General features: G+C 29.1%; 1 protein-coding gene across 2 annotated transcripts in view; it reads left to right on the top strand.

The window, feature by feature from the left end:
* LOC145268354 (LYR motif-containing protein 9-like) overlaps positions 1-15,619 on the top strand; it is a 136,771-nt gene that overhangs the window by 40,616 nt on the left and 80,536 nt on the right. The window contains exon 3 of one of the 2 annotated variants that reach the window (XM_080123875.1): positions 3,025-3,156. The exons of the other annotated variant lie outside the window; for it this stretch is intronic. Coding sequence (XP_079980001.1) covers positions 3,025-3,045 — 21 coding nt within the window. The 3' untranslated portion in view covers positions 3,046-3,156. Of the gene's footprint in view, positions 1-3,024; positions 3,157-15,619 lie in introns of those variants that run through there. 2 annotated transcript variants of the gene reach the window in all.

The raw sequence follows: 15,619 nt of genomic DNA, 5'->3' as shown, positions 1-15,619 counted from the left end.
ATAAATTCACGAGTGGTCCCCAGTCCCATGTATATATCTCATTCAGGAGATATACTGACTGACGTTAGTATTTTTATGTTCTTGCATGTAGGTGTTGATGTCCTCCTACATACAGCCCCTGGTATTTCCAAATGGTCACCCATCTGGTATTAACCAGGCCCAATGTTGCTTAATCTATTTCAACCTAATTAGGTAAAACTAATGAACACATATCTAAGGAAATTGCTAAAACTCTAGAGGAAAACCTCCAGTTTGTAGTGGAATGTGGCTGTAATTGGTTGGTAACGTTCAATGCTGCTAAGGGTAAGCTTCTTTATTCAAGTGTAATGCAAACAGACATCTCGTTGCTCAACTCCCTAAATAACAGTAACCCTGCAAATCTGGTTCCTAATAGTAGCCCCTCACGACTATTTGGCTCTGTGCTTTGTTTGGGGTGAAATGACAAAAAGAAAAAAAAAAAGGATAATTACTTTCGAATGAATACCCCTCCAATTGTGTTGTAGATTTAGTTTTTGAAATTTTTCTTGCCTGTTATCATGCTTGTGCGAAAATAGATATCAAGAAAGCATGTTGCATATTTAAAAATTTCATTAATTGGTGGTCAACTGCGTGGTCAAAACAAAAGCAAAAAAAAAAAAACCCAACAAAAAACCAAAGATATAATGTTTCTACTTACTTGCTTCCTAATGTGGGCAAAGTTAGACACAAGGTCGGTTTTTAATGTTGGGAAAATCCAGCTCCCCAAAAAGGGGCACTTTGGAAAATTTATCTCGGTCATGAAGGATTTCTCTTTCACTGACCGAGGACAGAAAAGGTGAAGTGTAGCACGAGAACAGATGCTACACTGTGATCTTGTCCCCCCCCCCGAAAGCCAAAGATAATGTTATTTATGCGTTTGTTGTTAAAGTCGTGTATACTCTTTAAATTAATTTTATTTACGATTTTTTTTTCCTGTTTGTGTGTTTTGCACTTGACTTCCGGTTATCCCCATAATGCTTTGATCTCTCTTTCCTGTTTCCTGACCCGATTTTCACCTAGCTGTTGTTGTTGTGCTAATAAAATCCATCTCCTCCCCTTCAACTGCTCACAATTCATTTTCCTTTCAATTAATTGCTTTGCTCGTTTTTTAACTCCATTTTTATTGTCCTTTCTCTCATCGTTCAATCTCTCTCTCTCTCTAATCGTTCTATCTTTCTCACCATTCTCTCATTGTCCTCTCTGTCTCTCATCCTACAGCTCTCTCATCGCCCCCTCCCCTCTCTCATTGTTCGCGGTCTCCCTGTTATTGTTCTGTATCATTGTTCTGTCTCACTTTTTTTGTAACCGAACATTTTGAAATAATGGAATTTTAATCGTTTTAATCTTTTAAAACTTAATTAATGTTTACGAAGTTTCTTTTTCTTGGCAATTCAACTGATTATAGTATATATTAATTCGAAAAAACGCTATTTAAAAAAAACAAAACATTAAATTTATATCATTTTTTTAATTGCAACTTAAAGATAAATTTTTGTTCGATATGTGTATTTAAACTTTTAAAAAATAAATATTTTTTTCTCATTTGAACTCTTATGTTTCATAATATATAGAAATTTCGATAGATTTAAATGTATTTTGTTCGAATTTCGAAAAAATAAATATGAGAGGGGGGGGGGACAACCCACACTAAAAAAATATTTCCCCTTATATATTGTACAGAAACTGTGTTTTATATGTAATTTCATTCTAAAATGGATAAGTATCGAAAATTTCACGAAAATCTGTCCATTAGTTGATTTTTGCTAGATTTATTAAACACGGGTATGTTTTCACATTCGGAATGTCTACTACATGGGAACGTTATTTTAAAGCGCCAAGCACATCCTCATAAAATTGTTGGTCTTGTCTAATCTTGTGACTTCACGTGGTCCACCAAGTCAGCTTTAGACAGAAGAAATCTACCACAGATATTACAACAGTACTTGGTCTGGGTGGCAATACATCCTCATAAAATTGTTGGTCTTGTCTAATCTTGTGACTTCACATGGTTCACCAAGTCAGCTTTAGACAGAAGAAATCTGCCACGGATTGTACATTCCAGTTCTTGTTGAAAACTAGCAGAAACTGAGAATTCAACCTGTTTCAATACTGCATTATACATATTTTGAAATTAACAATAAAATGAAGGAAATCTAAACCCTTATTTTAAAACTCCCATTTATAAAAAATAAAATTTTACACAAATCTATTTTGAATTGCTTTTATTTGGACCCTCAACCTGTTAATCTATTCAATAAAAGGCTGTATGTCTGTGTGTATATGTGTTTGTATATGCAGTTAAAAGTAAAAAAATTAAACAAAAAACAAAGCAGCACAAAGTTTATATATTTTTGATCAGTAATTCTGAAGTGGTTCTGGAGCTATTGCTTCTTAGATGACTAGAACCATCCCAATATTGGTGAAGATGCCTGGGAGGCCAGCTGATGAAGATATGGTTGCACCATATCAACCCTGATGTCGAACTTACCTACGATCCACAGTTTTACAGTGTTTGCCACTGGTCACTGGCTGGTTGCCTATAACTATCTTGGTTGCTGCGGACAGTCTTGTGTGGTCTACATTCATCAGGATTCTGTGTATTTTATGGGAGGAACTGGCTCAATTTATCATGGGTTAATGCTGTCAAAGTCAAAAACGTTAACCCAGTAAATATATGTACATTATTATTCTCACTGGTACAACAATATAAAATGCTTATTGGTTAGAAGTGTAATTCTCATGCAACGGTTAATATTACCTTTCTACTTTTTTATACCAAAAAATGCCAAGAAATTCTACTGGCATTGTCTAAAAGTCTGAACTTAAAGTATTCTTTAGCGTTTATACACTTTCATCTCCATTAAATTTATTATGAAAAGTATTCATTACCATTAATTATTGGGGTTTTTAATAGACCCTTTCTCTTAAAGAAGTAGCCTAAAAAGGAATTTGCATATACGAGGACTGTTCCAAAAATAATGCCTTCTATTTTTGTTTTCTGCCCAGATCGAACAGAGAGGGTTGTGACTCTTGTCATGGACGTGTGTCAGAAGCGGAGAGGCATCATTGAATTCCTGACAAAAGTGCATCAAAATTGGTGGTGATTATGTAGAAAAATAAATTCTGGAGCACAAAAGGTTGCTTGTTTTAATGGTATTATTCCTGTCTTCATAGCTCTTCAACTTTTTTTAGTTAAAAAAATAGGAGGCCTTACTTTTGGAATGACCCTTACAGATTACATCAATCCAACTATTCAATGAGATGAATTAAAGATTTTAGCTCTTAACATTTTTACCAGAATTCATGTTATTCTTCACACGTAGGTTGGGCTCTCCATCAACAAGGTAATAAATGGCTACCATTTAGCGTAAAGCATAGCTTTTCTTTAAAAAACTGAAACTTTTAGACAGTAAATATTTCAAGCATTATAATTCCTCATGCTTCTTAGTGAGGATAACAAGAAGCAAAAAAAAAATTCACCTTGAGATCTAAATTAAGATTTTATAACGGCAATGTCTTGACCACATTGCTACATCGTGGCATCTGAAAATCGGCCAAAGGAAGAATTTAAATGCATTTGATTCTAAGTGCCTTAGATTCTAGAGATCAAATGGAGTGATCAAATTACCAACCAAGAAGTCAGAGATTGCACTAACCAGTAGGTAATATCATTAATAATTTGTAAACAGTGATTAGGCTTGCTCAGAGATAACCTAAGATTGGCTCCAGAGAGAATTGCTAACCATTTACTCCAATGAAAAGTTGATGGGGGGGAAAATAGGAAGACCAAAAATGAACTGGAAGCCAACAATCGAGAGCGATTTGATGGCAACGGGAAGAAACTTAAGGGATGCTGTGGATCTGGCTTAAAATTGATAATGATGGCATAATCTGACTGCCTGGTACGTCACAAGAAGTGCAAGGGGTAATAGCATATAAAGAGATCCTGACTCCTAACAAAAAAAGTTCCGTTTCGAATCTCACTGTAAATAACCTGCTTATCTAACCTCATATAAAGAGCCGTGATATGGTAAACAGCTGATGTGTAGCATATCCACCAGGATTCATACAAACTTGAAAATTCCTTGCTTTGAAAAAGGCTTTATTTCTATTATTCCCTTGAAAAATCCTTGAAAATTCGGAAAATTTTTTGAAAAGGCCTTAAAAATTCTTGTATTCTTTGTGTCCAATAAAAATTTGTGTTGCAATATTAAAAATAAGATCAAAATAAATACTATTAATTTTTTTTTTAAGTATTAATAAAAATACTATTAAAATAGTTTTTTAAATATTGGAAATAAAATCGAAATACATCGTTCTGAAATTGCATAGTATTATTGTGGATACAAGAGTTACATCCTTTTATCACAAAACTACCTCAGGTAGTTTTGTGATAAAGGGATGTAACTCCATCTTTTTTTTTTTTGGCCCGGCCGGCCTAGTTTTCAATTATCACAATTTTTTTTCACCCTTGTTTTTTGGGGAATTCAAATCTCCCTTTATTTTTGCTCTCATCTATCATTGAATTGAGGTGGGGGAGGGTTGCACAAGGGAGGAGGAGTAGTGACGGCCGCCGCCATAAATAAAATTGACCCCCCCCCCATCTGAAAAAATATACTTTCCTTGTGTGGACTTGACTCTTCAGTGATGACCCCCCCCCCAATTTGTGATAATCAAAAATGAAGCCGGCCGTGCAAAAAAAAAAAAAAAAAATGTACAAAATGGAAGCCATCTCGGTTGGAAATTTAAAAATATTTGTAAAGAGAGTTAATATTTGAGATTAAATTAAAAAACACATTTAAAACTATTTAAAAACACCAAAAAATGATGCCGCTCAATCGTGAAGTAATTTTTATTGGCTGTAGTAACATTTATTTGTTGTATATTTGATGACTTTTTTGAATCACTGTGAATTGTAAAACAAACCTCAAATTTTGTTTTTGAAAATTTGAATTTTGCCTGGAGAAGGCTTTGAAAAACTTAAAAAGCCTTGAAAATGGACATTGAAACTCTGTACGAACCTTGTCACTCAGGATATACATGCGACTGTCTCCAGTCGCATGTATATCCTGGTCGGGGGAGATGACAGTGTTATGTTTTTGTATTTTGTTGCAAGGAGCTGTTAACGTTCTACGGTCACTTATCTGGTACTGACTAGGCTCAACGTTGCTTTAATTCGGGGATCTAATGTATATATAATATCCTCTAAGTCTTAACGTTTACAAAAACAATGTGGCCATCGCACCATGTTGCTAAGGATATATTTCAAAATTTATAAAGATCCGTCCATTAGATTATTCTGTATACACATACAAAAGAAATCTAATTTTAGAAATCATGTTCAGTGTTTTATTAATTACGTTTTTAAGTGTGTCTTACTCTGTTAGCCATGACCGAGTAGAAGTCTTAAGTAATTCACAATTATATTTTTTAGTGTCATCTACACTAGGTGTATCAGAATTTTTGTAGGAATTTTTGACACCCCTAATACGAAACTGCGAATAAAATATAAAAAAAACTGGTAATTTCTCTTTTAATAGTGGGTTGTTTATTTTCTGTATGGATTATACTTCCAAAATAAACTATTAAAGTTGTTTTAAAAGTAATAAAATTTTTTTTTAAAAACAGTAATGAAATTAATTGAATTTTACGAGTTCAGTATTTTTCAATTTTTAAACTTTAAAAATCTATCAAAATTTTTCTAATGATTCTATTTTTACGATATTTTCAGGGTCATGTGAAATTTTATGATCTTTCCAATAAACCGAATATAATATTTTAGACAACCGTTTTTTTTAAATTCACGCCCCCGCCCATTTTGAAATGTCTATTAAAAAGTAAATAATTGATTTACTCACCAAAGTTTTATATATCACAAATTGAAGATAAAAGACCAATATAATATATTAAAATTTCAAACAAAAAAAAAAAGAAGCGTTTTTTAGAAATTTACCTGTAAAGTCCGAAGTTTAAAACCTTTTTTTTTTTTTAAATCACGTTGTTTTTTTTTTTTGTTTTTTAAATAAAACCCTGGTCATTGCTCCTTTAATTGAAAAAAAATTAGAGTTTGAATTACATTTTTCGAGTAGTTATAGGCTTGGAAAGACAGGGTGTCGAATTATTCAATATTTTTAACGAAGTTTCTGACACACCTACGTCTGCACTGAAGATTGAACCTTCAACCTCTAGAAGAGTGTAACTGTACAACTGAATTTCTCCATGTACGTTTTATCCGCTACACCACGAGCCCGTTTTTAGCTTTTTTCAATGATGTCCGAAGAGAAAAAATATGTAGACGTTCCGAAACAATATTACAGAATACATTTATATGATGAAGTCAGGTTTCTTTTGTTAAATAACATTTTTGCAAATAAATAAATAAATAAAATTAAATTAAAACATGCCTAATAATACATTAAGTTTGTTAGGTGACGTTTGTTAGCATTCCCTATTCTCAGAAATATTCGGTGAAATTCGGAATTGATGACTTAAGTACTGAACTTTTCTTGGATACCTATTCCAAGAAAGTGCCGAAGTAAAATAAAAACGGTAATATGCTGTTCAGGTTTGGTAACTGGAGTACATTCTGAGGGTGGGGTGGGGATGGGGAAAAGTGAATCTTCTAATGTAGAAATAAGTTGTCTAATGAATGTTTAATTATATAAAACCAAAAGCCCTAATCATCGATTCTATGTTTTACTTGTTTTATTTTATTTTTTTATGTATAGTGGATGTGAATAAAAATCTTATTGTTAAGATGTTATATTGTAAATGACAGCCAGCAATCTGTTAGGAAAACTGTTTAAAATGCCCTTCTCGAAAAATTAACACTGAATAACTTCTGTTTATAATGAAGTGTTGAACATCTGTTTAAGCTAAACACTTTCTGATGTTGTTGCCGAGCTTGTTTGCAAGCAATGACAGCTGTAACTAGTTTTGATGGATGTCTTGGTCTTGGTCTCTAGTCTTCCCTCTTAATTTGTTTCTTCACCTTTTGTCTTTTTATTTTTTTGTTTTTATTTTTTTGGAGGTGGGTATAAAGTTAATGACAAAAAAGCTGCCATGCTGCGACAACAACACCCTAGTATATTTGGCTGTTATTTAGGATCCTGTTGATATTTTATTTTCACTTTAGTTTGTTCGATAGTATCGTTTGCGTGGAGATTATTTATTGCAATCACGCTGGCATGCAAAAATAAATTAAAATAAATAATAAATAAATAAATAAAATAAATAAATGTTACATTGAAATGTCTTTTCAAAGTGAGGTGGCGGTGCTGAAGGATAGAAGCGATGGGCTAGGCGTACCAAGTTCGAATCCAGTCAGTTTCACGACACTACTTATTTTGATTTTTTTTTTTTTGTTACTTGAGGGTCATAAAACAATGAGCATTTATTGATATAAATACCAAATATGACATTTACTGAGTCGATTTTTATCAGTATTTTGTTTCATTTTCAAGTTGTGAGCTATTCTCGAGACTCCAGAGTTGACCGTCTTCTGCCTGCCAGCTTGTCGTTCTAACTTAGTAATTGTGTTGTGGAATCAAATAAACGCCTTAAAATAAGTTAAAACACCCAAAACTTATTCAGGTAGGTAGAAGAGTAACTTATATTGCTTTTAGTAACATTTATTTATTTGTTATGTATTTGTTTTCTTGGCCATTTTTTTCGGTTTGGTGTATACACTTATAAATGCACCAAATTTTTAATTTCTGAAAATGTAAATAAATATAAATTCAAATAAATATTTAGCAAACAATGACAATAACGTTTTGTTTAGGTCAATTAATAGAAACTAATGAAATATCTTGGAAAGCATATGGTTTCTTTCTTTCTATAATTTGGTGTCACTGATAATCATATTCTTTTAAAATAATAAATGTGTATAAGTTTAGGGCTTGTTTTACAATCCACAGAGATTTTTTAAAAATGGTCAAAAACAAATATAAAACAAATAAATGTTATCAAAGACAAGATAAGTTATTCTTTTACCCAACTGGATAAGGTTTTAGCGTTTGTATTTAATATAAAATGTTTATTCGGTTCAAAAAGCAAGTATTGTCGAGCGTTACATGAGCACAAGAAAAATGCTGTTAGAAACCCAGCCAATAAATGTTCCCCGTGACATTTATTGGCTGGGTTTCTAACAGTATTTTGTGTCATTTTTAATTTTTAACTCATTGTTGAGACTTCAAAGATATGAGATATCACGTGGCCCATTTTTCTTGTGCTTGTATAATACTCGATACTTATTGTATTTCAAACCGAATAAAAATTTCACATTAAATAAAAACACTAAAAACTTATCCAGCTACATAGAAGAGTAACTTGTCTTGCATTTGGTAACATTTACTTATATGATTTTTTTACCATGTTTTCGAATCTCTGTGGATTGCAAAACAAACCCTAAGTTTACGTAGTAGTAAGAAAACAAAATATTTTTTTTTGTATCTGTAAAGATAATTTTCATTGCCAGCTAAATATACTCTAAGTAAAGAGAACGAATATATCTCTTTATTCATCGAAAGTTATAACAACGTAAATCTGTTTACAATAGATATTATTTTTCTTCTTGCCAATAATGATTTGCTACATTTTCTGTAAATAAATAACATACTTGGCTTCTTGACCTATAGGTACTTCCAAAGCGCGCCACAGATTTACCACCTGCCTATATGTAATACGATGTAGCTTTGATATAAGTTAATATTATCATAAATTCTGTATCATTTAAAAGAACTTTCAAATAAACTAATGACATTAAAAAAATGTTTTCAGTGTACGAAAATAATAAAAATGTAAGACTAAAATCGTGTTTACATTATCAACGACTTTAAACAACATTTTTATGTAGGAAGAAATTCTAACACGTACACATACCCGTGTTTAATAAATGTAGCAAAATTCAACTAATGGTCAGATTTTCATGAAATTTTCTATGCTTATTCAATTGTGACTTTATTTATATTTAAAAATGCAGATTTTGTAAAATATATGAGAAATTATTTGTTACGTGTTACCCCCATCACCCGTCCACCTCACGAATTCATTTTATGAAATCTGAACAAAATATACTAGGGTTGAGCAACATTTCAACACGTAAAGTGGAAGAGTTTTATTTTATTTAAATACTAGCGGGGGTACCCGGCGTTGCCCGAGTGTTTGTTTCCGGGACGGGGGGGGGGGAGTTTTAAAAAATGTTGTGGTAGGTAAGTAGGAAGGATCAAACCCGGAGTCATGAGTAAAAGTAGGAAAAATAGGAAAATAAAATGTGAAAAAAACAAAAAAAAAACATCTGCAACGTTAACAGTTCGGTCACCAAGAAAAGTCCATTCCAGTTGTTTAGGAAAAAAAAAACAAAAAAAAACCCCACTATGGTAGGTCGGCGCGAACGTGAAAATATAATGTGAATTGTCCAGCACCCTAACCACTACGCCACAGAGCACTGCAGCTTAGTTTAGTGATTTTAAATAACTTAACATGATAGAACTACGAAGCCAAACCGGTGTTCTCTTCTCAACTGTTCCTTGTGAACGATCTCCAAACGGTGTTAAGTGGTGGCAGGGGGAGGAGGAATTTTTAAGAGAGAAAATATTTTACCACTTCCATTGATCTTAACCGATTTTGGCCGTGACTTCTCAGCAGAAAAAGTATAGAAATCTAAGATTATCGAGGAATTTGAGAACTAATAAGCCTATAACAAACCTCAGATATTGTTCTGCCGTTTGTGCATAATGTATTTGCATGAAATATCTTGATTTTTAATCCTATTAAGGTCAAAATCCGACGGGAAAAAATGAGTTCATTTTATTTATATAGAAGATTTTTACTTTTTATGTATAAACATGTTTGTTTTATTTTTTTTTTAATTACATTGAATTCATAAATAGAAAATGGAAATGAATTCAACATCTTTATGTTTTGTAAATAAAAAAGTTATTTCTCAATGATCAATTGAATTGCAAAGAAAAAGAAATTTCATCTATCTATATATATATATATATATATATATATATAAAAGCGAAAATGTGTTTTGTATGTATGTATGTGTGTTTGTTTGTATGTGTGTTTGTATGTCTTGCAAAAACTTTCCACACGGGTCACGGATTTTCCCCAGATCGGTATCATTTTAAACTTCCAACCTTCGGCTGACAAATATAAAAAAATTGGCCAAAAACGTTAATTTCTTCACCCTGAAATCAGCAGTTTTCTACAGGGGGGAGGGAATCAGCAAAAACCATCCTCTCATGACGAGTTCAGTTCTACGCATGCGCAAATGACGTTGTAACCTGATTTAGTTTAAAGATTTGAAAAACTGACACAATTTAGGCGACGTCATCTTAGCTCAGTTGCTTAGAGCGTGGCCTCATTATCTAAATGTTTTCGGTTTGAATCGTGGTGTGAGATGTCTTCTTTTTTTTTTTTTTTTTTTTTTTCGATTTTTTAAATATTAATATTGAAGCAGGGTTATTTAAGCCATTTTTCATGTAACGTTTGTTTTTATGTTTCGCGTTTGCCTTAAGTTAGTTTTTTTTTACTTCGCTTATTCTTAGGTTTTCATTAATACCCCCCACCCCCCACTCACCCACACACGCCCGACCACACACGCCCAAAAACACCCGGGCAACGCCGGATACCCCCCTCCCGCTAGTCTATCTATAAATATAAAAAGAAAAATGTGTGTATGTTTGTATGTGTGTTTGTGTGTCCGCTAAAAACTTTTGACAGACACGATGAAAATTCACAAACTCGGTATCATATTGAAGCTCCATCTTTCGCTAAAAACATATTGAGAAATTGGCCAAAAACGTTCATTTTTTCACCCCGAAATCGACAATTTTCGACAGGGGGGAGGTGTCAACAAAAACGGTCCTCTCGTGACAACGACCGTTTCTATGCATGCGCCAGATGACGTCATGACCTGATTTACTCAGGGCTTCGGGTTCGATCCTACCAACTTTTAACCCCCTCCCCCTCACCCAGTTTCTTTTTTATTTAACACCACACACACCTCCAAACACCCAGGCAACGCCGGGTACCCTCGCTAGTCTATATATATAAAAGGCAAAATGTGTGTGACCATTTTGTGTATGTCTTGCAAAGGCTTTTCTTGCACGGTCTCGGGGTGGGGGTGGGGTTACGATCACTTAGAACTGTTTATATAGGCCGTAGATAATAATATCTAGGATTTGAGAACGCATGTAGCGTATAAATTTATTTACGTCGACTTTTACAAAATTATTGCTATTTTGGCTTCTCGCGTGTTGACTGACCTGATTTACTTTAAATAGTTGAAAAACTGACTAAATTTCATGTACGTCGTGTTAGCTCAGTTCGTTAACGTGTTGGTTTGTTATCTAAACGTTTTGGGTTCGAATCGTGGTCTTCTTTTGTTTTTTTTTTGACATTTTAAATTTAAATATTGAACCAGTGTTATTTAAGCCATTTTTCACATAACGTGCATTTTTCTGTTTTTTTTTTACTTCGCTTATGTTTGGTTCTTACTTAAATAAATTCAAACATCTTTCAGTAACTCATTCTGGCTGGCTGAACGGTTCATGTTTTTTTCACATTTTATTTTCAAACTTCACCTCAGGGCTTTGGGTTCGCCCCCCCCCGGCCTCTTTTTTATTTAACAGTACACACACCTCCAAACACCCGGGTAACGTCAGGTACCCCGCTAGTATATATAAAAAAGTATATAAAAGGCAAAATGTGTGTGTATGTATGTTCGCTTTTTATGTATGTCCACAAAAAGCTTTTTATGTATGTCCACAAAAAGCTTTTTTCCGGGAAGCGATCGGTCGGCTCGCTCCTTCTTAAAACTTTTTATATCAAGTCTAAATTGTAATATCTACGAGTGAACAATGAGGTCACCTGTCTATTTAATTTAATTTACCCGACATTGTAAAGTTAAATATTCAACATTTTTGGATCGCCGTGTGTGGATTCAGCGTTTTCGTATAAAAGCGAAACTAATTCGAAGCTGGCGGTATTGTTCCCGGCGCGATCTATATGATATATATGATATATATAATATATATATGATATATATCATATATATATGATATATATCATATATATATGATATATATCATATATATATGATATATATAATATATATATATGATATATATCATATATATATGATATATATAATATATATATGATATATATAATATATATATGATATATATAATATATATATGATATATATAATATATATATGATATATATAATATATATATGATATATATAATACATATATGATATATATAATACATATATGATATATATAATACATATATGATATATATAATACATATATGATATATATATAATACATATATGATATATATATAATACATATATGATATATATATAATACATATATGATATATATATAATACATATATGATATATATATAATACATATATGATATATATATAATACATATATGATATATATATAATACATATATGATATATATAATATATATATGATATATATAATATATATATGATATATATAATATATATATGATATATATAATATATATATGATATATATAATATATATATGATATATATAATATATATATGATATATATAATATATATATGATATATATAATATATATAGGATATATATAATATATATAGGATATATATAATATATATATGATATATATAATATATATATACGATATATATAACATATATATGATATATATATATGATATATAATATATATATCAAATATATATATATTATATGATATATATATCATATATGATATATATATATGAGATATATGTGATATATATAATATGATATATATAATATATATATATATGAGAGATATATAATATATATATCATACATGATATATATGAGATACATATAATATATATATTATATATATCATATATGATATATATAAAATATATATATATAATATATATATTATATGATATATATATAATATATATATATATCATATATGATATATATATAATATATATATATCATATATGATCTATATATAATATATATATGATATATATAATATATATATATAATATATATAGGAAATATATAATATATATAATATATATATGATATATAAATAATATATAATATATATATATATGATACATAAATAATATATATATGATATATACATAATATATATATGATACATAATATATACATATGATATATAAATAATATATAATATATATATGATACATAAATAATATATATATATATATATATGATATATACATAATATATATATGATACATAATATATATATGATATATAAAATATATATATATATATATATATGATATATAAATAATATATATATGATATATAAATAATATATATATGATATATAAATAATATATATATGATATATAAATAATATATATACGATATATAAATAATATATATATGATATATAAATAATATATATATGATATATAAATAATATATATATATGATATATAAATAATATATGATAAAAATAATATATACATGATATATAAATAATATTTATATATCATATATAAATAATGTATATATATCATATATAAATAATGTATATATATCATATATAAATAATTTATATATATATAAATAATGTATATATATCATATATAAATAATGTATATATATCATATATAAATAATTTATATATATATAAATAATGTATATATTCATATATAAATAATATATATATCATATATAAATAATGTATATATATCATATATAAATAATATATATATCATATATAAATGATATATATATATAGATAATATATATATATGATATATTAATAATATATATATAATATATATATAATGCATATATAATATATATATAATGCATATATAATATATATAATGCATATATAATATATATATAATGCATATATAATATATATATAATGCATATAATATATAATGCATATATAATATATATATAATATAAATCTATATATAATATATATAATATGTATTATATATATATAATGGATGTATAATCTATATATAATATATATAATACATGACAATATATATAATGTGTATATAATATGTATATACAATATATATAATGCATATATATATGTATATACAATATATATAATGTATATATATATGTATATATAATATATATATATGTATATATAATATATATATATGTATATATATAATATATATATGTATATATATAATATATAATATGTATAATATATATATAATGTGTATATAATCTATATATATTATGTGTGTAACATATATAATATATATTTATAATGTATATATATGTACCATATATATATTATGTATATATAATATATATTAAAATATACATATAACATATATGATATATATACAATATATATATTATGTACATATATATATAATAAGTATAGTATATAATATATATATATAATGTCTATATATAATATATATGTATATATAATACACATAATATTTATATATAATACATACGATATGTATAATAGATATAATATATATATATAATATCTATATGATATATATGAAACATGTTTAATATATATTATATAATATATATGTATGTGTAATATATATATATATATATATATATATATTTATAATATAGAGTATATAGATGATTTGTATTTATATATAATATATATAAATATAATGTATATATATAATATATATTTACTTGGTGAAGAGAAAAAAAAGCGTTGAAAATGGCACCGCGAGGGAAGGACAAAAAAAAAACAAAAAGCAAAACAAAGGGTTATCAAATTTCCCCGAAGAGATTCAACGCCTTCACTGTATCCTTCTGCTGGCATAAAGATGGTTTACGAAAGGCAATAGAGACAGATTCCAAAATTCTTAAATGATTTTTGGAGTCCGCTCTATGCAGTACCTCAAACCACTCTATTTTATACTGATTGGCACAACATGGATTATCAACCAAATGTTGGCCAATAGCAGAGTCCAAAGTTGTAGAGCAAGGGAGATTCATAGATCCTGCTCTACCCTGTCTAATTTTAGAAGGAACGTGTTGGTTTATACGAGTCCTCAAATGCAAGGAGGTCCGCCCCACGTAACCAGCGTCACACTGGCATGAAAAACTGTATACAATGTTACTATTGAGGACGTAAGGCAAACTATCCTTGCAAAAAAGAGGAAACGCAGGTCTAACAGAATACACTAACCGCAAGGAAACAGCATAAAAGCAATTAATAATGCTTTTAACAATCTGTTTGGTTATTTTCGTGGCATTATCCCCTATCCACGGTAATTTTAAGTAAAGAGGGCATTTTAAAGGCCCGAATGGTATAAGGGATTTGAAGTCAGCAACCTTTTTTTTTATACAATCATCAATAAGGTCTAAAGGATAACCATTATTGATGAAAATATGCCTGATCTTGTCCAGTTCAGTCCAATTTAATAGGTGAGCAAATCATAAGGGCTCTATGTACCAAAGTACTTATTAAGCCGATTTTTCGCGATTTTGGTACAAAAGAAGACCAGTTCACGTACAAACCAGTAAAAGTCGGCTTTCTGTAAATTGTAGTGAGAAAACCA

Source organism: Euprymna scolopes, chromosome 43, assembly GCF_053919585.1.
Source record: "Euprymna scolopes isolate OS-2025 chromosome 43, ASM5391958v1, whole genome shotgun sequence".
NCBI lineage: Eukaryota > Metazoa > Mollusca > Cephalopoda > Sepiida > Sepiolidae > Euprymna > Euprymna scolopes.
The sequence above is the reverse complement of the archived record's forward strand: the minus strand, read 5'-3'. Positions and strand labels throughout refer to the sequence as shown.